This window comes from Ornithorhynchus anatinus, chromosome 4 (assembly GCF_004115215.2).
Source record: "Ornithorhynchus anatinus isolate Pmale09 chromosome 4, mOrnAna1.pri.v4, whole genome shotgun sequence".
NCBI classification, from domain to species: Eukaryota; Metazoa; Chordata; class Mammalia; order Monotremata; family Ornithorhynchidae; genus Ornithorhynchus; species Ornithorhynchus anatinus.
The window spans coordinates 96,174,715-96,202,530 of NC_041731.1; the positions used below are offsets into that span (position 1 = coordinate 96,174,715).

The window sequence follows — 27,816 nt, forward strand, 5'->3', positions numbered from 1 at the left end:
TCTTGTGGTAAATCTCACGACTGTCACGATGGGACAATCGGGGTTTCATGCTGACATACCTGCTTGTATTTTCTTTTGATCATCTGGTCTCATCAGATTCCAGCTCTCCGTGTGACGAACGGCATAAAAAGACTGAACCAGGAACATCCACAGCTTATCATGCAGAGTCTGAATCTTGCCCGTAAAACCCTGTGTTCGAGTAACAAATCAGCAGCTGGCGAGAGCCACATTGTCATAGCAACCAGTCATTACTCCTTTCAGAATCTACTTGCTATTTAAGCTGGCTCACTGATGTCATCACCGGGATTTTACAATCACCAAATACACGGTAACTTGCGAAGGCCCCCAAGTCCGATACCACAATTTTACGCCGCGAATGCAACTCAACTCCTCCCACTAAAGGCCTCTTATGAATTCCTTCCACAGCATTTTATAATCAGCTACGTCACGGCTCAAATACCCAGGGAATAATAATGCATTTGATTAAATTTTCATCACATGCTAGGCAACTACAAAATGTCACTACGCTGCAGTATTTTAACCTCGGCATCATCTTCGCTTCCTTTCGCCACCGTAAGAGACAAATCAAGTTTTCAAACATGAAAGCTTCTCTAAAGAGAAAGGAAAAAGGAAAACGAAGTCTAAGGGTTAAAGCCATAAGGGCGATTTAGGTCACTTTATACTCAGCAAAAAGCCTCTGTGACATCTTCATCCATGAAAACGAAAGAGTAGATTGCTTAACCTAAGAAATGCAGCATTATCATCAACATGTTTGCCATATTCCCTCAGGCAAGCGTGGTTTTTGAAAATGACTTCCTCGAAAATGGTCCTTTTTATAGTCCAAGTTTAGTAGAAAGAGCCCGGGCTTAGGAGGCAGAGGACCTGGGTTCTAATCCCGGCTCTGCCACCTGCCTGCTCTGTGACCTTGGGCAATCACTTCACTTCTCTGTACCTCAGTTTCCTCATCTGCAAAATGGGGATTAAGACGGTGAGCAGCATGAGAAGCAGCGCGGCTCAGTGGAAAGAGCCCGGGCTTGGGAGTCGGAGGTCGTGGGTTCTAACCCCGGCTCCGCCACTTGTCAGCTGCCTGACTCTGGGCAGGTCGCTTCGCTTCTCCGTGTCTCAGTGACCTCATCTGAAAAATGGGGATGAAGACTGTGAGCCCCACGTGGGGCAACCTGATTACCTTGTATCTACCCCAGGGCTTAGAAGAGTGCTTGGCACATAGTAAGCACTTAATACCATAATCTTCATCTTGTAACTACCCCAGTCCTTAGTACAGATCCTGGCATCTAGTAAGTGCCTAACAAATCCCACAATTAATATTATTTTGAGATAATGAGCTTGTGGAGATGGTGCCATACCCACAAAACTCGTGTATTGTATCCAGCCCTAGATCTGGGATCCTTCATAGACTAAAAGCGTCTAAAAGAGAGGCAGGGACCCCCGTTTAATTCCCACCTGTATATTTTCTCCCAGCGGTTAGCAGAGCGCTCTGTGCACCAAAGTGCTGAATAAATACTATTTCCTGCTACTACTGGTGTCGGTTTTTCAAATCCACAGTGCCCCCGATTTTGTCCCTTCAGGGACAGGGAGGTCTCAGGAGAGACCTCAGGGCCTTTGGAAGCGGGGACCCCCACAAAGCAGCAACTGCCAAACAAAAAGGTACCCAGATTCATTCAACAGTATTTATTGAGCGCTTACTGTGTGCAGAGCACTGTACTCACACAGGTCACATAGAAAGAAACAGCCTCAAAGAACCCCATCTGCACCATCTCATTCACTCGGGCAAACACCGTGAAATCCTACCACGTGGAATCGTGAAAATAAGCTCTGGTGTTCACTCCTCGTACCTGGTTACCATGGAAGATAACTATAGGTCCAAGTGGCTTAGAAGCAGGGTGGCTTAGTGGATAGAGCTTGGGCCCGGGCTCTAATCCCGGCTTCGCCACATGTCTGACGTGGGACCCTGGGCAAGTCATTTCACTTCTGTGTTACCTCATCTGTAAAATGGGGATTGAGATCGTGCGCTCCACCGGGACGTGGACTGTATCCATCCCGATTACCTTGCGTCTAGCTCACTGCTTAGAAGAGTGCTTGGCATGGAATAAGTGCTTAGCGAGTATCATAATTCCTATCGTTAATTTGTAATGAAATGTTCATCTGCTTTTGGTTTTTGCCCTAAATGCGGATGTGATCATTGTACCGCGGCCACGAGCGGTGCCGAATTTTAATATCCCAAAGAAAACCTTCTTTTTTATTTAACGACCGTCAGAGTTTTATCATTCAAATTACTACTTGCAGCTCTTAGAAATCGTTCTTAAAAATATCACGGAGGCAATGAAACCCTTCATCTTTTCCTTACTGTAGCATACTCAATACCATTTCCTTTGCGTTTTCCGAGTTGAGAAGACTATCCACAGCCATAAGGAGAGAGCAACTGTTCTCAATGGTGATGCTTTTTTCGATTGCTTTAAAAACTTGTTCCAAAAGATCAGCTGTACTGCTCATTGCTTGTGACTAGAAAAAACACACACATCCGAATATTGCCGTTATTTAGAGGAGGAAGTTGGGCCCACAGTGTAGTTTTACGTCTCAATGTTTAAGCGCGGAAAAGCTGGTGCCGACACCGGTCGATGAAGTATTACCGCATTATATTTCACTCCCGGGTCTGGCGGCTTAATTGCCGCATCGATGGGGTCTGGGATGTGCTTTCTCGACTTACAGGGTAGGCGGAGCACGTAAGGGTTTTCAGTGGGAGAGCGCTAACCGGCTCATGTGTCCTATCCTGTCGCTGGGAATTTCAGTCCCCAGAATTGAAACTTCCTCCGGTGGAGTTCCTGACAAGTGGGTAGAGGGAAAGCAGGGTGATCAGGAAGATGGAGTTTGGTGAGAGGTGACTCTTATTTGCATATTTTTTAAACGAGAGTCACCGCTGAATACGAATTTATGGAAACTCTGCCTCAGAATTTAAAAACAACAGCTAAAGAGAAACTCTTCCCAGCTACCCAATCAGTCCGCTCTATCAATTTATCGAGTGCGTACTGTGTGCAGAGCACGATTCAACAGAGTTGGTAGACGTGTTCCCTGCCCACAGAGAGCTTACAGCCTTAGGGTCTAGAGGACTGTACGTCACAAGAGGTTCATTAATTCATTCAATAGTATTTACTGAGCGCTTACTATGTGCAGAGTACTGTACTAAGCGCTTGGAAGGTACAAATCGGTAACATATAGAGACAGTCCCTGCCCTTTGACGGGCTTACGGTCTAATCGGGGGAGACAGACAAGAACAGCAGCAATAAACAGAATCAAGGGGATGAACATCTCATTAAAACAATAGCAAAAAAATAGAATCAAGGCGATGCACATCTCATTAACAAAATAAATACGGTAATGAAGATATATACAGTTGAGTGGACGATTACAGTGCTGAGGGGATGGGAGGTCACATCAGGTGTCTGATTTGATTGTAGTGTCACATCAGGTGTTTGATTTGATTGTAGTGTACCTACCCCGGCGCTTAGCACAGTGTTTGGCACATAGTAAGCACCGGTCAAACACCACAGTTATTATTATTTTTCAGAGGGCCAAAGCCATCTGTTAAAAAATGGAGATCACTTCCAAGTGAAAACCAGAAGGAACTTACAGAATAGCGAGGTCACGGGCACCAAGGAAATTAGGCAGGCCATAAAGATCTTAAAAAGGAAGGCCAGAGATAATTCTAAAATATAGCGAATGAAAAACAAAATAAACAGGACCAGTTGGCTTTCACCCAATAGTTCTGAAGAACTGTGAAGAGGATAAACCGAAGAAGATATCAAAGCTGACTGGGGAGCTACCGTAAAGTAATGAATTTATCTACGGAAAAGAGAATCCAACTTACAACGCTATAATGACGGGCTTGAACTCTTAATTGGGATGTGGAAAAAAAACACAATCGATCAATTGTATTTACTGAGTGGTTACTGTGTGCATTTGGAAAGCAATACAACAGAGCTGGTAGACACCTTCCCTGCCCACAATGCGCTTACAGTCCGGAGGGAACTTAAAGTCTAGAGTATCTTGTAATCATTGTTAATTAGGTCCTATTAGTCACTATTCTAAAGCGTGGTTGCCACCAAAAGACACAAGGAACATTATAACTGTTATATTGTACTCTCCCAAGTGCTTAGTACAGTGCTCTGCACACAGGTCCTTTTAGTCACGATTCTAAAGTGTGGTTGCCACCAAGAGACATAAGGAACATTACAACTGTTATATTGTACTCTCTCAAGTGCTTAGTACAGTGCTCTGCACACAGTAAGTGTTCAATAAATACGATTGATTGATTGACTGATAGATAATGAAATTCTGGGCACCATCAGAAAGGGAACAGATAAAACCCAGAAAAAAGGGTAAATAATAAAGCAGAGTTTCACCACTAGACACCATCGTGGTCCAACCACATCTGGAAAAGAATTTGCCACCAGGTACTGTTGATCCAAATTTTGAGGTAAAAAAAAGTCCAGCAAAATGAAGTCATTAAGCAATGAGGGTCCAAACGATTTAAACACACCTCGACATGGTCTTAAATGGCTTGTTCCCGACCCGCACGGCCACAGCCGTTTTAAATGCCTCATTCCCCTTCCTAGGCCGCCCTCCGACAATTGGGGGTTGGGCTAGATGACCACCCCCTCCAGGGGCCCACAGCCGTTTTAGGGAGTCTCTATCGTAATTACACAACTCACGGGGCAATATCAGGATGCCACTGTCTTGTGCGGCTGCATCACAGCAACAGCGGCGGTCACTGGCAGGGAAGGGGTGAAGAAAGGAAAGGGGAAGGAAAGAGGAAGGGAGAGGGAAGGATGGATGGTCCAATGGTCCAGACCTCCCTCTTTCTCCCTCCCTCCCTTCCATCCTCCTCAGCCCAGAGATAGGAAAGGGCAACAATCTTTCTTTGGCCCCCCAGACCTACCAGAGGAGAACAAGAACCTCTCATCCTCCTGGAGGGAGGACTGCAGCCAAGTTCTTGCTACAGATCCATGGCCTAGTGGCTAGAGCCCAGGCCTAGGAGTCAGAAGGACCCGAGTTCTAATCCCAGCTCCGCCACTTCTCTGTTGTGGGACCCTGGGGAAGTGGCTTCACTTCTCTGTGCCTTAGTTACTTCATCTGTCAAATGGGGATTAAGACTGTGAGCCCTAGGAGGGGCAGGGATCGCATCCAACTCGATCTGCACGTAACGATCCCAGCGCTTCAGTACAGTTCCGGGCACAGAGTAAGCGCTTCACAGATACCATTATTATTATTACTTCCTCCGGCTCGGAGCAGGACCCCGACTCGCCTCACCCCGCAGCCGGCGATGGGTTTCAGCCTTCCTGGGAAGGGGGAGAGTGATGGGTGAATGAGACCCGCCCTTGCCTGCAGAAGACCACCTCCCCGGCAGCTCCCTCCTTCCTGCCTGGCTCCAAAGAGTTGCTGAGCCCATGTCAGCTTCCAGGAGGAGTAGGCTGCCCTTCCAGGAAGGGGTGGAAACCCCCTTCTCGGAAAGTGGCATGACTCAGGTGCCTACTGGGGGCTGCCCACTACATACTGGGGTCACTGGGAGGCCCCACTGACCCCTCGGGCAGGGGATGGACGAGAGTCCACCCTCCCTGTTTGGTGGAGGGCTCCACGAAGGCTGCAGGTGCTCAGGGGAGTTACCCTCATTCATTCATTCATTCATTCAATAGTATTTATTGAGCGCTTACTATGTGCAGAGCACTGTACTAAGCGCTTAGAATGTATAATTCGGCAACAGATAGAGACAATCCCTGCCCAATGACGGGCTTACAGTCTAATCGGGGGAGACAGACAAGAACAGTAGCAATAAATAGAATCGAGGGGATGTACATCTCATTAACAAAATAAATGGGGTAATAAAAATATATACAAATGAGTGGACGAGCACAGCGCTGGGGGGGGGGGGGAGGGAGAGGGGGAGGACACCTTGCTCTCCCCTGGCAGGAATGGGTGGGATGGAGCTTAGTAGCCCTGCCCCTCTGCAACAGCTGGTAGGTAGGTTGAGGCAATGGGGCACAGTAGCAGCACCGCAACCGGTGGGGTGTTTCTTGGGGGTCACCCTCATCCCTGATCCCAGACCCAGGGGGTGTGGTTTAAAGCAGCATGGCACTCAGCACTGTGCTCGTCTGCTCATTTGTATATATTTTTATTACCCTATTTATTTTGTTAATGAGATGTACATCCCCTTGATTCTATTTATTGCTACCGTTTTTGTCCGTCCGTCTCCCCCAGTTAGACTGTAAGCCCTTCGATAGGCAGGGATCGTCTCTATCTGTTGCCGAATTGTCCATTCCAAGCGCTTAGTACAGTGCTCTGCACATAGCAAGCGCTCAATAAATACTATCGAATGAATGAATGAATGGCACAGTAGAGAAGCGGCAAGACGTAGTGGCCAGAGCACGGGCCTGGGAGTCAGGAGGTCATCAGTTCTAATCCCGGCTCCCCGACTTGTCTGCTGTGGGACGTTGGGCAAGTCAATTGTCTGGGCCTCAGTTACCTCATCTGTAAAATGGGGATTGAGACCGTGAGCCCCACATGGGACAGGCACTGCGTCCAATCCACCCCAGAGCTTAGAACAGCGCCTGGCCCATAGTAAGTGCTTAACACCAATACCATAATTATTTATTTAAATGCCTTGTCCCAACACCCTCTTCCCAGCATGAGAGCCATATCTGGTTCCAAGGAGAGACATATAGAGAGAGAAGGAGCGTGGCTTAGTGGAAAGACCAAGGGCTTGGGAGTCTGAGGTCGTGGGTTCTAATCCTGACTCCACCACTTGTCAGCTGGGTGATTTGGGGCAAGTCACTTAATGACTCTGTGCCTCAGTGACCTCATCTGTGAAATGGGGATTAAGACTGTGAGCCCACGTGGGACAACCTGATCACCTTGTATCTCCCCCAGTGCTTAGAACAGTGCTTGGCACATGGTAAGCGCTTAACAGATACCCTCATTATTATAGCGCCCCAGCCATGAGGTGTCGGCCCCTGATGGACAACATTCCTCACTTTTTCAGTCAGTCAGTCATATTTACTGACACTTACTGTGTGCAGAGCACCGTACTGAGTGCTTGGGAGACTACGATACAACAATAAACGGACACATTCTCTGCCCACAGTGAGGCTACAGTCTAGGGGGAGAGACAGACTTCAATATAAATGGATAAATTAGAGATATGGACATAAGTGCTGTGGGGCTGGGAGGAGGGATGAATAAAGGGAGCAAGTCAGGGTGATGCAGAAAAGAGTGGGAGAAGAGGAAAGGAGGGCTTAGAGTCAGGGAAGGCCCCTTGGAGGAGATGTGCCTTCAATAAGGCTTTGAAGGGATGGGGGACAGAGTAATTCTCTGTTGGATATTCATTCATTCAATAGTATTTATTGAGCAAGCTGAGAGGCTGAGGAAGATCGGGACGAGTAGGAGCCGCCGGCTTTGGCCAGGAGGAGGTCACCGGTGACCTTTGAGAGGGGGGTTTCAGCGGAGCGAGGAGGCTGGGAGTCAGATCGGAGGGGGTCCGAGAGAGAGCTGGAGGAGACGAATTCAAGATAGCGAGTGCAGATGACTCGCTCAAGGAGTTTGGAGAGGAAGGATGGGGGGAGATGGGGAGATAACCGGAGGGGGCCGGAGGGTCAAGGGAGGGTTTCTTTTAGGATGGGGGAGACGTGGGCACGTTTGAAGGCTGTGGGGAAGAAGCCATGGAGAGCGAGCGGTTGAAGGTCGTAGTTAAGGAGGGAAGGAAGGGGTGAGAGCTTTTATAAAGTGCGAAGAAATGGGGTCCAATGCGCATGCGGAAGGGGTGGCACTGGAGAGGAGGCGGGAGATCTCCTCTGAAGATACTGCTGGGAAGAATGGGAAAGTTGACAAGGGGGCCCGAGGCGGGGGGGGAGGGAGGAGCTCAGACCTGATGGTGCTAATTTTCTTAATGAAGTAGATGGGCAGATCACTGGGGGAGAGAGATGGGGAGGTGGGAGAGGGTGGGGCAGGCGGGCCGAGGAAGGGGTTACATGTCAGTCGTAAAGAACAACTGACGAGGGTGATGGGCGTGGGGGTCAATATGGGAAGAATAATAGTTTTGCCGGACAGAGTTAAGGCAAGAAAAGACAAACTCGAGTGGACGAGGTCGGCCTGATGTTTAGATTTCCGCCAGCAACGTTCGGCAGGATATGAGGAGGGAGGGCGTTCCGGCCCAGAAGCGGGATGTGGGAGAGAGGTCGGCGGCGAGAGAGACGAGATCGAGATTCAGTGCGAAGGTTGGCATTAGAGGAGCAAAATGTGCGGGCTGGGTTGAAGTAGGAGAGTAGCGAGGTGAGGGAGGAGGGGACAAGGTGATCGGCTGCTTTAAAGTTAACGGTGATGAGTTTCTGTCTGATGTGGAGGTGGACGGGCAATCACTGGAGGTTATTGAGGAGCGGGGAAACACGGACCGAATGTTTTTGTAGAAAAATAACCTGGGCAGCAGCGTGGAGTATGGACTGGAGTGGGGAGAGACAGGAAGTAGGGAGGTCAGCATGCAGTAATCAAGGCGGGATGGGAAAAGTGGATTAATGTGGTAGCAATTTGGATGGGAAGGAAAGGGAAGATTTTAGCGATGCTGCGAAGGTCAAACTGACCGGATTCAGTGATGGACTGGATATGGGGGTTGAAAGAGCGAGAGGTCAAGGATAACGCCAAGGTATGGGCTTGTGAGACAGGAAGGATGGTGGGGCCGTTTACGGTGATGGGAAAGTCAGGGGGCGGACAGGGTTTGGCTGGGAAGATAAGGAGTTCTGTTTTAGACATGTTAAGTTCGATGTGACGGGAGGACATCAAGTAGAGAGGTCTTGAAGGCAGGAGGAAAGGCGAGACTCTAGAGAGTATTCCTAGAGTCATTTCCCTTATCATCAAGTAACATACAGGTAGAATTGAATCAGGGATGTAAATTCCACTCCAGCGATCCCCGATGTTGGAGGACCAAGAGGGGAGACCCGACTTGGGTTCTCTGGCTCTAAACACCAACCTCCCCGAAGTTTCTGATTCTTTAAAGAAATAAAAGAAAAGAAGGTTTTCGGAAAAGGGAGAGCCCCTTCCCTGGTATTGAAAATCTGAATTTTACGTCCCTTCGACGAGTACAAAAGCACAGTACAGCATTCTGTTTATTTCAACAACCGCTCCGCAGGCTTAGTTCAACACGGAACCGTAAAAATAAATATCTCCGGAAGACGTTAGCGGAAATATTACCTGTAACAGAAGGGCAAAGTTTTCACTTTTTATGATCTTGGAGAAGTTTGCAACAATGAACATGATACATTCTTCTTGTAATCTGGACGCCATGGCCAATGCTGCTTCGGTCCACTTCACTCTGGGAAGACTGATGATTAGTCTGTCACTTTCCATCAAAAGAAAAGCAGCATTCTTATCATTCTTAAAATAAAGACAGGTACAAATTATTCAGGACTCACTGTACAAATGATTCAGGATCCACTGCTTTGGAAACGATTTCTGAGTGTCTTAATGCTTATGATTGCTCGGGTTTGAAAAACTACGATATTAAGGACATCATCAGTGTTATTTATTGACTGCTTACTAAATGTAGAGCACTGTACTAAGCGCTTGGGAGAGTACAGTACAAGACAGTTGGCAGAATTTTTCCCTAGCCACAGCAAACTTAGAGTGTAGAGGGGGAGACAGACATTAACATAAGTAATTTATAATACATAACTTACAGATACGCACGTAAATGCCGTGAGGTCGAGAGTGGGAGGGATATCAAAAACCCAAAGGTCACAGATCCTTTCGCATTTGCTTCAACTTAATCTGGACAAAAGTATTTGTAGACTCTGGGCTTTATTATCTTTTCTTATCACTAGGTGCTCACGTTTTCTACCCAATAATAATAATAATGGTGTTTTTTGTTAATGGCTTACTATTACAAGATAATTAGCTTCCGGATCAGAGATTCAGATCACAAGATAATCAGTTCGGTGACCTTACAGCCTAAATACAAAGGAAAAATGGGTAGTAAATCCCATTTAATAGATGAGGGAACTGAGGGACAAAGAAGCTGTGACGTGCCCAAGCTGACGGAACAGGCAAGTAAGTGGCAGAGCAGGATTAGAACCCAGTATCCTGACTCCCGGGCCTGTACTCTTTCCAATAGGTAATACTGTTTCCCAAGACACTCACCCAACACCAAGCAATGATAACTGAAAGAACTGGATACTTGAAAATATCAAAGACAGAGTTTTTTTGGCTTGGATTAAATCGCCAGCACTTCAAAATCTAGCTGTGTAGCTATTTGGGCTTTTTTAATGGTATTTGTTAAGCGCTTACTCTGTGTCAGGCACTATTCTAAGCGATGGGCTAGATACAAGATAATCGGGGTGGACACAGTCCCATGTCCCACGTGGGGCTCACAGTCTTAATCTCCTTTTTACAGAGGAGGTAACAGAGAAGAGAAGGGACTTGCCCAGGGTCATACGACTGACGAATGGCGGAACCGGGATTAGAACCCAAGTCCTTCTGACTCCTAGGCCTGTGGTCTATCCACTAGGTCAGGCTGCCTCTCTAGTTGTCACTTTTCATATTTCAAGCATCCAATGAGATGGACTACAAACACGCCACAAGGAAAAAACAAACACGGCCAGAGTGCTCTGAAGATGCAAATCGGAGTGTTCTGTATTCCTGAATAATTCTGCATGTTAAATGTGATCAAGTGGAAGACATAAATGTATACAATTAAGAAGAGAAGTCACAACATCTTAAAGCTTCTATACACCAAAGACATTTTTAGAATGATTACATAATGGTGTCAGAAAAATACATCCCCCCAGAATTAAAGATTTTTTTCTCAAGATCATTTAGCAAATCTGTCTTGATGCCATTCTAGCATCAATTGTCATAATACTCGTTGTGTTGCTAAGACCCAAAGTAAGACCGACTTGGGTAGAAGCTCAAACTGTGCACAGGAAACCCGATATAGAACATTTTCAACAAGTAGGTTCCCTTTTAATTTTACACTTTTTAAATGGTTAGTGTGCCATCTCTGGATTTATTATCTATGCTTGTCCTCCAGCTAGAAAAATGAACTACATCAGAAAATTAACTAATGTTTTTGTTTTTCTCTCTCATCTCCAAGGACTGGGAAGAGGATGTTTTGGAAAAGAAACTAGAAAATCGTATTCCGGATAACACCTTGGAATTCTAAGAATTTAAGTATATTTATTCTTTAGATTTCTTCTATATTAGAATGTAGGAATACTTACCTAATATTAGCATCAGAGTAAATCAGTTACCAAGAAGTTATGTTTGGAATTTTACCTAAGAGTCTATCTATATTTTTCATAGAGAAATAGAAAAATGCATCTAGCAGGGTGTTAGAAGAACTACACCCGTTGTGAGAAGCAGCATGGCTCAGTGGAAAGAGCTCGGGCTTGGGAGTCAGAGGTCATGGGTTCTAATCCCGGTTCCGCCGCCTGTCAGCTGTGTGACTTTGGGCAAGTCAGTTCACTTCTCTGGGCCTCAATTCCCTCATCTGTAAAATGGGGATTAAGACCGTGAGCCCTACATGGGACAATCTGATCACCTCGTATCCCCTCCAGCGCTTAGAACAGTGCTCTGCACATAGTAAGTGCTTAACAAACAAAAAACACAAAACATTAATTCATTCAATAGTATTTACTGAGCGCTTACTATGTGCAGAGCACTGTACTAAGCGCTTGGAATGTACAAGTCGGGCACAGATAGAGACGGTCCCTGCCCTAACAAATACCCGTTAGTCTCCATATCAGATATTTTATCCCTATCCGTTTTGTGGACTTATATGCAGAGACCGTTCTGCTGAGAAGACAACTATGAAAACTGCAATTCTTTCTTTCTCGCTTCCAAAAATACTCTTTGCTGCTCAGTGTTCCATAGGGAAATTTTTCTAATAGCACCCACTCACCACACCTAATAAAATAACTGCTTATCACCTCGCGCTGGAGAGACTGCAGAGATAAGAACAACTGTTTTAAGTCCTGAATGAAATGTATACTTAAATCTTTTCCTCTACCAATATTTGTAAGTGGACCATTTGCAATAAACAAGTCACAGAATTTTTTCTTTCCAGTTTGTCGGCAGCAGAATCAGTAGTGGCATTATTTACTGAACCTCCACTAAGTGCAATACACTGTACTAAGCACTTGAGAAAGAACAACCCAGAGAAGTGACGTGCCCCCTCTGAATAAAGGTCTAATTTTCTACCGTGGAAAGTGGACATACAAGGATTTTCAACTAGAATAATCAAAATAACTACATTTATTTTATGTATATATGGGATTGCACATTCACACACACGTATACGTATATAAATGTATATATTCACCACAAATAGCAGGTGGGTTTGTATAAGTCTGACGGGGAAGGGATTAAGTGCTGAAGGCTTGTTGGAGGAGGTGAAATTTTTGGAGAATTCTGAATATGGGTTGAGTTGTACAGTCTGATGGATCTGGGGGAGGAGAGAATTTCTAGGCCAGGGGAATAGTGGGAGCGAGGAGTCTGAGGTGAGAGAGTGGGGTATAGTCACGAAAATAGCCTGGAAGGAATAAATAAGCTGGAGAGTAGCGGGTGAAAGGAGAAACTCTGGGGCCAATTGGTAGAGAGTCTTGAGGCTGTGAGGAGTTTTGGCTTGATGCGGAAAGAGACGAGAAGTCAGCGCAGAGTTCTGAGGAGTGCATCACCGTGTCCGACAAAGACAATTAAATGGTCAGTTGATAGCTACCGGAAAGTGTTCTGCGACTGAAGCAGCATGGCCTAGTGGACAGTGCATGGACATAGGAATCAGGAGGGCCTGGGTTCTAATCCTGGCTCCGCCACTTGTCCGCCGTGTAATCTTGGGCAAGTCACCTCTCTACGCCTCAGTTTCCTCATCTGTAAAATGGAGATGGGACATAAACTGTGTCCCACTTGATCAGCTTGCATCTACCCCAGCCCTTAGTACAATGCCTGGCACATAGTAAGTGCTTAACAAATATCTGTAATTCTATTATATCTATAATTATGTATATATATATATATAATTCTATTTATATTGATGCCTGTTTACTTGTTTCGATGTCTATCTTCCCCCTTCTAGACTGTAAGCTCGGTGTGGGCAGGGATTGTCTCTATTGCTGAAGTGTACTTTCCAAGCCCTTAGTACTCTGCACACAGTAAAAGCTCAATAAATACGACTGAGTGAACAAATACCATTAAAAATAACTGATTAAGAGATCACTTAGTAGAGACCATTTAATAGCCGTTCCAATTCTGTCTACGATAATTGAGGATACATTTTCATATGCTACACTGTAGGACCAGTATTTCAAGAGATATTAGTGTTAGTTAGGCCAAGGAACAGCTGGAATTAATATACATCATTAAAACGTAGTGCCTTCGTGCCACCCTTTCAAAAGGAATCGGCCTCTGAAAAATAATCAAAGGTATTCAGAAACGCATTCAGGCTATACTTACTAAAGACTGAATCAACATATCCAGACAACTTTTCTGAATCTCAGGAGGTAAACTTGCAAAGCTCCTCTCTGACCAACATCTTGCAAAGTGTTTAACAATCCACCTGTAAAAATCAAGTTACATTACGGAGAATACAGAAGTTGGAAAAATTGAATGATGGGAAGTCTTTTTTCTTGTAAACAATATGTGTTCTGTTTGTGATATCTTGAAACAGAGTTCTATAATGCTTTAACTGAACCTTTTCTGGAAGTAGTTTTTAAAATCCATATTGGGTTTCATGAAAAGAACTGGCTTGACCTCTGTTACTACTAGTTGACTCTAATGAACACCACTACTTCTAAGAAAGGGCATTAAAATTCTGCCTGAAAAAACTATCCCAAGGATGTAATGGCTCCACCGACATTCAGAATAAGGCTACTGTAAAAACCAAACAAAAATTGATCACAAAAACAGTACTTCAGATCACTTACTTCATACACTCAGCATAAAGGCTTTCCACTCCCACTGAATAAGCAATAATCAGGCATTCTAGAACAGATTCCAGCCTTCCTGGAACAGGCTAAAATTGACAGAAAAATTGTATTGTTCTTTTCAGATAAAACTCAGGCAGTGGAAGCTTTGTTTCATTAACAGAGATGATCGAAATATATCTGTGCACAATACACAGTTTACACACTTCTACATTACTGCCCATAAATCTGCAGTTCACGGAAAAACCTCTTCCTTAACGTACTCTTTAAAATAATCAAGAGTTACATGTGCATTAGACGTAACCTTTCGTTTTACAGACAAGCAGCTGGCTGGAACAAAATGTGTAAAATCAGGACTATAACTTTTTCAGTCTATAATTTTTTTTTAGGTTCAAAGCATATGGCGTGATTATGTCTGACACAAATACTGAAACAGAAATCATGCAGGATCATGTTTCTTAGACTTTAAATAAAATCAACAATAGCAAATATATGCAAAAAGGAAGTTTTGTCTTGACCCAAATTAAAAGTGACATGAAATTATAGCTACCCTTCGGATTACAAATCACACTACTGACAAGATTTCATCAGTGTGGGTGAAATAACAATCCCTTCCGTGTTCTGTACATGTATAGATCAGTGTGTTGTTGCAATTTTTACACATAGTACCTAGCACAGTTGCTTTCCTGCTTTATTTTTGAGGGATGTTTGCCTTATTCTTCTGTTTTCTGTGATTGGCTCCCCATCTACTCCAGAGCTCTGCTACAGTGCTTGAGTTTTTGTTCACTGGGTCTTTAAGACCTTTTTCTTACTTTTAGTGTTCTCTAATGGGTGGTAGATATTTCACAAAAGGAAGTTTCTAGTACAAAATCACTAGTTTCCTTTCACTAGTTTCTAGTTTCCTTTACAAAATCAAATTCTTGGCAAATCAGTTACAAAAGCCCCAGTCCCCAAATGGGGTACAGAGAGCTGAACGTGGGACCTGTGCGACTTGGAGCCTCCATGCCACCAAATGGGGGTGGAGAGGGACAGAGGAGAAGAGGAGAAAAGAGAGAGGAGATGAGAAAGAGAGAGGAGAAGAAAGAGAGGAGAAGCGAGGAGGAGGAAAAACGAGGAGGAGAGAGAAGAGAGAGGAAGAAAAGAGAGGAGGAAAAAAGAGAGAGGAGTAGAAGAGAGAAGAGGAGAGAAAAAGGAGAAAGAGAAGAGAGGAGAAGAGAGAGGAGGAGGAGACAGGAGAAGAGAAAAGAGAAGAGGAGAAAGGAGAAGAGAAGAAAGGAGAGAGGAGGAGGCCTGTTAAATGTCCGGGGCATCTTCCTCTTCCAGCTCCTCTAAGCTACGGAGCGAAGGAAGAGCAGCACAGGAGAGGGCCATTTATGGACATGCTCGTCACCCTTTTCCTGCCTGCAGCCTCTAAGTCAAACTGAGTTGAGAAGCCAGACATCAATCAGTGGTATTTGAGGGCCACCTATTCGCAGAGCACTGTATAAGTGCTTAGGAGAGTACAGCAGAATTAGAGGACACGTTCCCCACCCATAATGAACTTACAGTTTAGAGGGGGGAGACAGACATTAATAAGAATACATAAGCAAGTTATGATATAATTTAAAGATCTGTACGTAAGTGCTGTGGGGTTGGGGCGAACAGCAGATGTCCAAAGGTCACATGGAAAGAGAGCATAGCACAGCCTCTTCAGGAATGTCTCCTCACTGATTTTCACCCTGTCTCTTACCTCCTCTGACTTTCGCATCGGTGACACGGCAAGGAGGAAGGAGGGGAGATGAGGGCTTAGTCGGGGAAGGCCACTTGGAGGAGATGTGATTTTTAGTAAGGCTTTGAAGATGGAGAACGTAATGGTCTGTCATATATGAAGGGAGAGGGAGCTGCAGATCAGAGGCAGGACATGGGCGAGGGGATGGAGGCAAGATAGACAAGAACGAGGCAGAGTGCCAGGGAAGCCAAGTGAGTGCGCTGGGGTGTAGAAGGAAATTGGCGAAGTAAAATAGGAGCGGACGGCTGTTCTGAGTACATCAAAGCCAACGGTAAGGAGTTTCTGCTTAATGTGGAGGTGGATGGGCGACCACTGGAGGATCTTGAAGAGTGGGGAAAAATGGACTGAACGTTTCTGTAAAAAACGATCTGGACAGCAGCGTGAAGTACGGCCTGGGGTGGGGAGAGGCAAGAAGCTGGGAGGTCGCAAGGAGGCTGATGCAGTAATCGAGACGGGATAGTCAAGTGCTGTATTAATGAGGCCGCGGTTGGGACGGAATGAAAAGGGAAGATTTTAGTGATGTAGTGAAGGCTGAACTGACAGGATTCGGTGACAGATTGAATACGTGGGTGGAATGACAGACTTGAGTCGAGGATAATGCCAAGGTCGCAGGCTTGTGAGGAATGCAGGATGCTGGTGCTGTCTACAGTGATGGGAAAGTCACGGGGAGGACACGGTTTGGGTGGAAAAATCAGTAGTTCTATTTTGGACATGCCAAGTTTGAGGTTTGGGTGGAACTGGGCCCCACTCTTCCTCATCTCCCACTCCCTTCTGCGTCACCCTGACTTGCTCCCTTTGCTCTCCCCCCGCCGCCAGCTTCCCCAGCCCCACAGCACTTAGGTATATATCTGTAATTTTATTTATTGTATTGATGCCTGTTTAATTGTACTGATGTCTCTCTCCAACCCCCCCGCCCCAGACCGTGAACTCGTTGGGAGCGGGGACTGTCACTGTTCATTGCTGTATTGGACTCTCCCAAGCGCTTAGTACACAGCTCTGCACATTAGTACACAGCGCTCAATAAATACGATTGAAGGAAGGAATGAGAAACTACAAGACTGCAGAGAAGGAGAGAGGTCAGGGATGGATAGATTTGGGAATTACCCACAAAGATGAAGAAGTTTTGGGGAACTAAATGTTGTATTGCTGCTCAAGGTGCATTATTAGAGGGTGAGTTTCCTCAATGGCAAGATTGTCAAAACCATAACTCCTGCAGTCTAGAATGTAGAAGCTCTTTTTTTCGTCCTCTACATAAATTCAATACAAATAAAATGTATCTTTATTCATAATCATTTTAAAATAAGTGGTTAGCAGTTGAAGTATCTAAGTCTGATCCTTGAAGGAGTTTAACATGGTGTCTTAATGGAATTTACAATCCCTCTAAGGCTGTAAGCTCGTTGTGGACAGGGAATGTGTCTATCAACTTTGTTATACTGCACTCTCCCAAGCGCTTAGTACAATGCTCTGCACACAGTAAGCATTCAATAGATACGACTGATTGATTAGTGCACAAGGGTGGTTTTAGACAGAGTAAAGTTTTGAGATTTAGGACCTTACCTTCTGGAAGAAATTGCAGTAGTCTCTTCTTAGAATATAAACGGTTACTTCTTTTAATCCTTCTAATCCATACATATCTGCCATGTTCAGTATCTGACTAAAGCAATGAACAATTCATTTTTATATATTACTATATAAAAATCACCACAATTTTACAATAGGCATCCATCACGCAAGGTTTCACTTACGCTGCTGAGTAGCTAAGGGTAGATCGATGAAGGCCAATCAAATCCAATTGTGTGGTTGGTACATAATACTATTCAGAAGGGTAAGAAGGGGATCGAGCTCTAACTTGCGTGTTCCAGGTGAAAATTTCAGTCTAGATTTTCAGAAGGCATTACCCAATCACATTACACATTAACCCGCTACCTACCGACAGCTGGTTTCTGAGAAAGCTAATGAGGAAGATAATTATAATAACGTTGGTATTTGTTAAGCGCTTACTATGTGCACAGCACTGTCCCAAGGTTGTCCCACATGAGGCTCACGGTCTTAATCCCCATTTTACAGATGAGGGAACTGAGAAGTTAAGTGACTTGGCCAAAGCCACACAGCTTAGAAGTGGCAGAGCCGGGATTCGAACCCATGACCTCTGACTCCCTACCCCGGGCTCTTTCCACTGAGCCACGCTGCTTCTCTATGAAGATACCAAGGGTAGAAGCACAAATCAAGAGGGGTTCCAGGACAAGGGACTCATGAATGGAAGAGAGACATTACCGGGGACGGTAATAAGAGAGAACTAGAGAGTAATAAGAGAGAAATGAGAAAAATGTCTTCACCCTACATGTCGAGGAGATTGGTGCCTGACAAGTTTTCAGTGATATAAACGATTTATATTACTATCCGTCGCTCCCTCTAGACCGTAAGCTTGTTGTGGGCAGGGGACGTGTCTGCTTTGTTGCACTGTACTCTCCTGAGGGCTTAGTAAAACGCTCTGTACAAAGGAAGCACCGCTGACTGACTGTGAATCACCGGTCGTTATCAGTTTACGGCATCCGAGCAAGTGGGAAGGTTTTAAGATAGAGAAAAGATAGAAAAATCACAGAATCAGGAGAATAATCTTTCGCACCTCGAGGAGGGAGCCGATGTGGGCCGTAGGAAGTGGGGGCGCCTTGAGAATGAGTGAGGGGCGGGGCGTCGAGGGGGCGGGATCGACGGTGTGTGGGGTGGCAGGGGGCGGATCAAGAGAGAAAGCAGCGTGGCCTAGTGGAAAGGGCCTCTAGTTCCCCCTCTTTGCCTCTTGTTGGTGGTCTGACCTTGGGCAAGTCACTTCACTTCTCTGGGCCTCAGTTCTCTCATCTGCAAAATGGGGATCGAATCCTTCTCCCTCCTACTTAGACCGTGAGCCCTATGTGGGACCTGATGATTTCGTCACTTTCTTCTTCTGGGCCTTAACTCCTCTGCGCCCAGGTACCTCACCTGTAAAATGGGGGTTAAGACTGTAAACGCCACACGGGACAACCTGATTTGCTTGCATCCACCCCAGCGCTTAGTACGGTGCCTGGCACATAGTAAGCGCTTAACAAATACTGTAATTATAGAATGGGCGAGAGTTAAAGTTAGGGTGCAACGAGGCTCCTAAATTCATGTCGGAGAGGTGATGGTTTCATGTGGTGAGAAGTAGGCTTTACAGGTCTCCCGCAGCTCTAAGACGCACAATCGGTGGTGTTTATTGAGCGCCTGTGCGCAGAGCACTGTACTGAGCGCTTGAGAGAGTACGATATAAGAGTTGGTAGAGGTGTCCCCTGCCCACAACGAAGTCGACGCAATGAACCTCACAGTAGTGCTAAGGGGAGAACCATCTCCTGTCCCTTCCTTTGCTCAAGTCCGTTGACGACAGGTTAGCCAAGTTTCCAGCAAAGGACTGTCTTATTCAAGTGGCACCTCTGGGAGGAATCTCCGGGGAGATCTGCCCGGGAAGCAAACCGGGCCAGGGAGTGGAAGTCTCTGATCCGCTCCTTACACAGAACCCATCTCTGGTAGCTGGTGCAGACGGGAGAAAAATGCTCGCTCCTATACAAAAATGCAAAGAGATATAATCATCTCCCGCTCTGGCCTTATGGAGTGGAAAAGAATGCTTCCGGATCAGGAAGATACAACGTCAAATCAAGGGCTTTTTCGTCTGCATGTTATCCTTGCGACCCGATGGTCTGCCTTATCATCCAAATAAACACAGAGTTGTCCTTCGTGTTTGAGGAAGACACCACTCCTGGAGGATTGCATGGGTGGCTGAAAAGGTCACTAAGGGATCCAAAGTACCGGCCACTTTTTTTTTTTTTTTTATGGTATCTGTTGAGTGCTTACTGTGTGCCAGGCACTGTACTAAGCGTTGGGGTAGATACAAGCTCATCAGGTTGGAAACAGTCCAATCTGAGAAAGAGCGTGGCCTAGTGGATAGAGCATGGGCTTGGGAGTCAGAAAGAGCTGGGTTCTAATCCTGGCTCTGTCACTTTTCTGCTGTATGACCTTGGGCAAATTATTTCACTCCTCTGTGCCTCAGTTACCTCATAATAATAATCTCAAAAGTACTTGTTAAACACTTACTATGCGCCAAGAACTGTTCTAAAAGTGAATCAGGATGGATACCATCCAAAGAGATAAATAGAATCATAGATATATACACATCATTAATAAAACAGAGTAATAAATAATATATACAAATATACACAAGTGCTGTGGGGAGGGGAAGGGGGTAGAGCTGAGGGAGGGAGTAGGGGCGATGGGGAGGGGAGGAGGGGCAGAGGGAAAGGAAGGGCTCAGTCTGGGAAGGCCTCCTGGAGGAGGTGAGCTCTCAGTAGGGCTTCGAAGAGGGGAAGAGAGTTTGGTGGATGTGAGGAGGGAGGGCGTTCCAGGTCAGTGGTAGGACGTGGGCCGGGGATCGACGGCGGGACGGGCGCGAATGCGGGACCGTGAGGAGGTGAGCGGCAGAGGAGCGCAGTGTGCGGGCTGGGCTGTAGAAGGAGAGAAGGGAGGTGAGGTAGGAGGGGCCCAGGGGATGGAGAGCTTTGAAGCCAAGAGTGAAAAGATTTTGCTTCATGCGAAGGTGGATAGGCAACCACTGAAGAAAAACCAGAGCGTCTCCGTAGAAAGATAATCAGGGCAGCGGAGTGAAGTATAGCCCGAAGCAGGGAGAGACAGGAGGATGGGAGATCAGAGAGGAGGCTGATGCAATAATCCAGTCGGGATATTATGAGCGATTGTGCCAGCAAGGTAGCAGTTCGGATGGAGAGGAAAGGGCAGATCTTCCTGCCTACCAATTATTTTCTACTGGACTCTCCCAAGTGCTTAGTACAGCGCTCTGCACACGGTAAGCACTCAGTGAATACGACCAATTGATTGACTGTCCGTTCCCTCTCCAGGGGGGAGGGTGAAGGTGAGGGGTGGCGACACCCCCGATTAGACTGTAAGCCCGGCAGAGGGCAGGGACTGTCTCTATCTGTTGCCCATTTGTACATTCCAAGCGCTTAGTACAGTGCTCCGCACATAGTAAGCGCTCAATAAATACTATTGAATGAATGACACAGTCCCGGTCCCACATGGAGACCACGCTCTTAATCCCCATTACAGATAACTGAGGCACAGAGAAGTAAGTTGAAATGACTTGTCCAAAGTCACAAAACAGACATGTGACGGAGCCGGCATTAGAACTCAGGACCTTCTGGTTCCCAGGCACTAGCCACTACGCACTAAGCCTCGCTGCTTCCGTAAAATGGGGATTAAGACTGTGAGCCCCACGTGGGACAGGAACTGTGTCCAACCCAATTTGCTTGTATCCACCCCAGCGCTTAGTACAGGGGTTGCAGATGAGGTAAGAGGCAGAGAGAAGTAAAGTGAGTTGACCGAGGTCACACAGCAGATAAGTGGTATAGTCCGGTTTAGAACCCAGGTCTTTCTGACTTCCAAGACTGCAGTCGTTTTATGCCCACAGACAGCCTGTTCCGTGGGTTGGCGGATTTTCCAAATAAACAGACTTGAAGTAACTATTTCAGATGAGGTATATTTTGAATATGACAAGAAAATTAAGACCTCTGTCAAAACTGTTACACATAATCCACTAAAATAATAACGTTGGTATTTGTTAAGCGCTTACTAAGTACAGAGCACTGTTCTAAGCGCTGGGGGAGATACAGGGTCATCAGGTTGTCCCACGTGAGGCTCACAGTCTTCATCCCCATTTCACAGATGAAGTAACAAGGCACAGAGAAGTGAAGTGACTCGCCCACAGTCCCACAGCTGAGAAGTGGCAGAGGCGGGATTCGAACCCACGACCTCTGACTCCCCAGCCGGGCCTCCTTCCGCCGAGCCACGAAAGCCTAGGGGGTATAAAGTGTAACCGAAAAGTACAGAAGCTTATACATACCCTACATTAGCTTGGCTTGGGAAACCTAACGTTCCTCCATAGATGAAGTACATCATGACATTCATTTCCGTAGGCTTCACGCTGCAAAAAGCAAGAATCAATAGACTCGAATCCAAAATTAAATCCCGCATTGCCAGAATTCAGAAAGGTTTCCGTCAGGGATATATTATTTACTCAGATGAGAGACAGATAACCTTTCTAATTCCCACATTAGCGATTCTTCTAGCCTGTAGTGTTTAGGCTGCCAGAGTACAGTCCGCTTTGGTAGTGTATTGGGGGGATTAACATTCATTTAATATGCAAATAAACATTTTCAGAGTTCAATTAAGACACGCTAAAGACACTCCCGCTATTAAATGTTAAGTACCCGGGTTAAGTAAAGATGAGTCCGGTTTTGTTGCGAATCGGTGCTGGGCGATCATTACCGGTTGCGGCAGCTTCCGAGGAGAGAGGCCCGAGTTGGGGTGGTGGTTCTCGTTTTCAGCTTACTGTAGGCAGAGCACTGTGCTAAGCGCTTGGGAGAGCACCAGAAAACACTAAATGGACACGTTCCCTACCCACGGAGAGCTTACAGCCTAGTCAGAGGTCACGGGTTCGAATCCCGGCTCTCCACCTGTCAGCTGGGGGACTGTGGGCAAGCCACTTCCCTGTGCCTCAGTTCCCTCATCTGCAAAATGGGGATGAAGACTGTGAGCCTCACGTGGGGCAACCTGATTCCCCTGTATCTCCCCCAGCGCTTAGAACAGTGCCCTGCCCAAAGTAAGCGCTTAACAAATACCAACATTATTATTATTTTTACTCCCGGGGGACTGGAAGCTAAGAAGGCAGGGAGTAGGGAGGGGTGGAAAGATGTCTCTACAAACACCGCTCGACATCTGTCGTCTTCCTGCCAGGTGCAATTTCATTCATTCGGTCAACAGTATTTATTGAGCGCTTACTATGTGCAGGGCACTGTACTAAGCGCTTGGAATGGACAATCTGGCAACAGATAGAGACCATCCCTGCCCACTGACGGGCTTACAGTCCAATCGGGGGAGACGGACAGACAAAAACAATAGCAATAAATAGAATCAAGGGGATGGACATCTCATTAACAAAATAAATAGGGTAATAAATGATAATAATAGGGTAATAAAGGTGCAGTCAATCTCCTTCTCTTTCATATCGGTAAAATGGGAATTCAGGAACCTGTCATCCCTTCTACTGAGACTTTGAGCCTCATGTGGGACGAGGATTGTGTCTGCCCTGATTATCTTTATCTACCCCAGGGCTTAGTTCACTGTTTGCCTCATACTGCTTAACAATAATAACAGTATCATTGTAATAACTACAGTAATAATAGCATTTGCTAAGCGCTTACTCTGCGCCCAGCACTGTTCTAGGCTCTGGGGTAGATACGAGGTAATCGGGTTGTCCCACGTGGGGCTCACAGACTCAATCCCCATTTTGCAGATGAGGGAACTGAGGCCCGGAGAAGTGAAGTGACTCGCCCAAAGTCACGCAGCTAAGTGGCGGAGCCGGGATTAGAACCCACGTCCGAATCCCGTGGACGTGATCACGGGATTAGTAAGGGTGACTCCCAGGCCCGGGTTCTTTCCACTAAGCCCCGCTGCTTCTCTGCCGTCCCCCACAAAGGGAATTACGAACCGGGCACGGGAGTCAGAGGACAGGGGTTCTAATCCCGGCTCCGCCACCTGCCCGTCGCGCGACCTCGGGCGAGTCGCTTCACTTCTCCGGGCCCGTGCTCCTTCCACTAGGCCAGGCTGCTTCTCCCCTCTTGTCTACCCCACATCCAATCCCTCGTTCACACTGATCCTCCCACGGACCCCCCAGACCTCAGCCCGCCCCACCTTCAGAGCCCGGCTAAAATGCCACCTCCTCCAGCAATCCTTCCCTCCCTAATTCCCAGAAGCGTCCTGAGGCTTAGCTTCTCAAATGCTCTCGTAATATCCCGGCTGGATTATCGTATAAGCCTCCTCTCTGATCTCCCTTCCTCCCTTCTCTCCGGGCTCCGGTCTATCCTTCATTCCGCTGCCTCAGGCTCCTTAGACTAACTACTCCTTAATGACAGTGATCGTTGCTACTAACTGTTGTGAACTCCCAAGCGCTCAGGCCCTCTGCTCCTCCCCCTCTCCCTTCCCCTCCCCTCCCCTCAGCACTGCACTCATCTGCTCATTTGCATGTATTTTTATTACCCTATTTATTTTGTTAATGAGATGTACATCTCCTCGATTCTATTTATTGCTATTGTTTTAATAATAATAATGATATTGGTATCTGTTGAGCGCTTACTATGTGCAGAGCACTGTTCTAAGCGCTGGGGTAGACACAGAGGACACACGTTGTCCCACACGGGGCTCACAGTCTTCATCCCCATTTTCCAGATGAGGTAACTGAGGCCCAGAGAAGTGAAGTGACTCGCCCACAGTCACACAGCTGACAAGTGGCAGAGCCGGGATTTGAATCCATGACCTCTGACTCCAAAGCCCGGGCTCTTTTCACTGAGCCACGCTGTTTTAATGAGCTGTCCATCCCCTTGACTCTATTTGTTGCTACTGTCTTTGTCCGTCCGTCTCCCCCGATTAGACTTTAAACCCGTCAGTGGGCAGGGACCGTCACTATCTGCTGCAAGGCGCTTAGTACGGTGCTCTGCACATAGTAAGCGCTCGATAAATACTATTGAATGAATGAATTATAAACAAGTACCTAAGCAGTGTGGCCTAGTGGGCAGAGGAAGGACTGTGTTCTAATCCCGGCTCCGCCCTTGTCTGCTGCCATCACTGTAGGTAACGATGATCTTGGGGCAGGAAACCTGACGGGCATTTCTGGGCTTCTCTGCGCTGACCACTCTACTCTTGACCTTAGAGGAAGGCAGAACTGCAGGTTCTTGACTTGACAGAGAATCACCGAGGCCGTGAGCCCGTCACTGGGCAGGGATCGTCTCTGTCTGTCGCCCAACTGTCCATTCCAAAGCGCTTAGTCCGGTGCTCTGCACGTAGTAAGCGCTCAGTAAATACCATTGAGTGATTGAATGAATGAAGACTACTTCCTGTCCACGAGCACAAAATGGTTTTGCTTTGAAGTCACGCCCTTCATCTGAGGCATAAATCCGGAAAGCAGAAAAAAATCCAGGGGGATTTTCCCTCCTACGTGCCCAGGTTGAAAATGCTGTAGACCTGACTTTTTACCTCTAATTGCCTTGGCCGAAACAAATCACTTTCACTGTGGTGCTACGAAGAAGGCAAAATAAATCATAATAATAATAATGTTAGTATTCGTTAAGCGCTTACTCTGTGCAGAGCACTGTTCTAAGCGCTGGGGGAGATACAGGGTGACCAGGTTGTCCCATGGGAGGCTCGCAGTTAATCCCCATTTTCCAGATGAGGTAACTGAGGCCCAGAGAAGCGAAGTGACTCGCCCACAGTCACACAGCCGACACGTGGCAGCGCAGGGATCAGAACCCATGTCCTCTGACTCCAAGGCCTGTGTTCTTTCCACTAGGCCACGGTGCTCCTCTGCGCCTCTTATTTCAGAATATTTGAGGGAAATACGCGGTGGTTCGGACTGGTTTTTCGTCTGTTCTCGGGCGTTGTTTCTAGAGTTAATGAGAACTGTGCCTACTGTGAAAACAGACCCTTTAAAACCCTGACACGTTTAGTCATCATTATTTGTTGCTTAAACACAGAAAAAAAACCGTCGCAGTAAGTGGCAAAATCAAACAGTTGAGTCCAGATTAATACTCTAGATAGCCATAAAAGCAGCACGGAAAGGTTTCCCTGCTGTCTTGACAGCTGTTCCACTGAGCGACGTTCTCTTTTATTACAAAGCACGTCTTGTGTGTATTATGCGGAATTCCTAAGAACATGAAAACCTCCAAGAATAACTAACCTAAATCAAAAACCAGTAGGAAAACAAATCTTTTTCAAAAATCTAATAGTAGAAGCAGCAGTAACGGTTATTTATGGAGTCCCTGCTATTGAACTAAGAGCTCGGTGAAGAAGAACCAAACCTCAGACATTCCCTGCCCACAAGTTCTCATCAGTCGATCAGTGGTATCTATTGGGCGCTTACTGTGGGCGGAGCACTGGACTCAGTGCTTGGGAGAGTACAACAGAGTTGGTAGACATAAAAATACTTAAACAGTGGGATTAGAAGAAATCACTTGGGTGTTTAATCAAATATACGTTAATGTAGAAGTAGAGACGTATGTAACACACAAAACAAACCAAAATAATAATAATAATGTTGGCATTCGTTAAGCGCTAACTATCTGCAGGGCACCGTTCTAAGCGCTGGGGTAGTCACAGGGGAATCAGGTCGTCCCACGTGGGGCTCACAGTCTTCATCCCCATTTTACAGATGAGGGAACGGAGGCCCAGAGAAGCGAAGTGACTCGCCCACAGTCCCACAGCTGACGAGTGGCAGAGCCGGGATTTGAACCCATGACCTCTGACTCTCAAGCCCGGGCTCTGTCCACTGAGCCACGCTGCTTCTCCTAGCTACGCCGCTTCTCAGATCAAAAAACCAACGCCGAGGGCGAATACGGTATTTAAGCGCTTACTATGTGCCGGGCATTCTACTAAGTGCCGGGGCAGACACAAGCTGCTTCATTCGATTGTACTTATTGAGCGCTTACTGTGTGCAGGGCACCGTACTAAGCGCTTGGCAAGTACAATTGGGCAACAGATAGAGACAATCCCTCCCCAACGACGGGCTCACCGTCTGTCAGGTTGGACACAGTCCCCGTCTCACGTAGGTCTCACAGTCTTAATCTCTATTTTGCCTAGGAGGTAACTGAGGCACAGAGAAGTGACCTGCCCAAGGACACACCGCAGGCAAGTGGCGGAGGCTGAATCAGAACCCAGGTTCTTCCTCTAATAATAATGTTGGTATTTGTTAAGCGCTTACTCCGTGCAGGGCACTGTTCTAAGCGCCGGGGAAGATACAGGGTCACCAGGTTGTCCCACGTGAGGCTCACGGTCTTCATCCCCATTTTCCAGATGAGGGAACTGAGGCCCAGAGAAGCGAAGTGACTCGCCCACAGTCCCGCAGCTAAGTGGCAGAGCCGGGATTTGAACCCACGACCTCTGACTCTCGAGCCCGGGCTCTTTCCACTGAGCCACGCTGCTTCTCCCAGCTACGCCGCTTCTCAAATATAAACAACCACCTAAGGGAGAGAGGCGGCTGGGAATTAATGGGGGAAGGATGGTTGGAGGAGGTGGGATTTTAGCCGGGCTTTGAAGGTGGGGAGGGCTGAGGTCCGGTGGCTCGGAGGGAGGAAGAGAGGTCCAGATCGTGACGGACAGTGGGAACGAGGGACTGGGTGCGGGGTAGACAAGAAATGAGAAGCAGCGTGGCCTAGTGGAAAGAGCACGGGCTTGGGAGTCAGAGGACCTGGGCTCGCATCCCCCCTCTGCCCCTTGCCTGCCGTGCAACCACGGGCAAGTTCATTCATCCAGTACTATTTATTGAGCGCTTACTATGTGCAGAGCTCTGTACTCAGCGCCTGGAATGGACGATTCGGCAACAGACAGAGACGATCCCTGCCCGATGACGGGCTCACAGTCTAATCGGGGGAGACGGACGGACGAAAACAAGACGACATAATCACGATAAACAGAATCAAGGGGATGGACACCTCACTGGCAAAATAAATAGGGGACTAAAAATATAGCATAAATGAGCACAGTGCTGAGGGGCGGGGAAGGGAGAGGGGGAGGAGCAGAGGGAAAGGGGGGGGGGGGAAGGGGGCTTAGCTGAGGGGAGGTGAAGGGGGGAGCAGAGAGGGAGCAGAGGGAAAAAGGGAAGATCAGCGTGGGAAGGCCTCCCGGAGGAGGTGAGCTCTCGGTAGGGCTTTGAAGAGGGGAAGAGAGTCAGTCAGGCGGAGGTGAGGAGGGAGGACGCTCCGGGACAGCGGGAGGACGCGGCCCAGGGGTCGCCGGCGGGACGGGCGACAACGGCGGACGGCGAGGGGGCGGGCGGCGGAGGAGCGGAGCGTGCGGGGTGGGCGGTGGAAAGAGAGGAGGGAGGAGGGGTGGGAGGGGGCGAGGGGATGGACAGCTTTGAAGCCCAACAGCCTCGAAGCCATGTCACTTCACGTCTCTGGACCTCGGTCCCCTCATCTGCAAAACAGGGATTCGATACCTGTTCTCCCTTCTACT

General features: G+C 47.1%; 1 protein-coding gene across 3 annotated transcripts in view; it reads right to left on the reverse strand.

The window, feature by feature from the left end:
- The window catches only part of BTBD8 (BTB domain containing 8), a 90,471-nt gene that overhangs the window by 14,972 nt on the left and 47,683 nt on the right, over positions 1-27,816 (reverse strand). For all 3 annotated transcript variants that reach the window (XM_029062567.2, XM_029062568.2, XM_029062569.2), the window contains 7 exons: positions 21,656-21,736; positions 17,296-17,392; positions 13,971-14,059; positions 13,501-13,603; positions 9,250-9,432; positions 2,383-2,520; positions 60-189 (listed from right to left, as the gene is read on the reverse strand). In XM_029062567.2, coding sequence (XP_028918400.1) covers positions 60-189; positions 2,383-2,520; positions 9,250-9,432; positions 13,501-13,603; positions 13,971-14,059; positions 17,296-17,392; positions 21,656-21,736 — 821 coding nt within the window. The remainder of the gene's footprint in view (positions 1-59; positions 190-2,382; positions 2,521-9,249; positions 9,433-13,500; positions 13,604-13,970; positions 14,060-17,295; positions 17,393-21,655; positions 21,737-27,816) is intronic.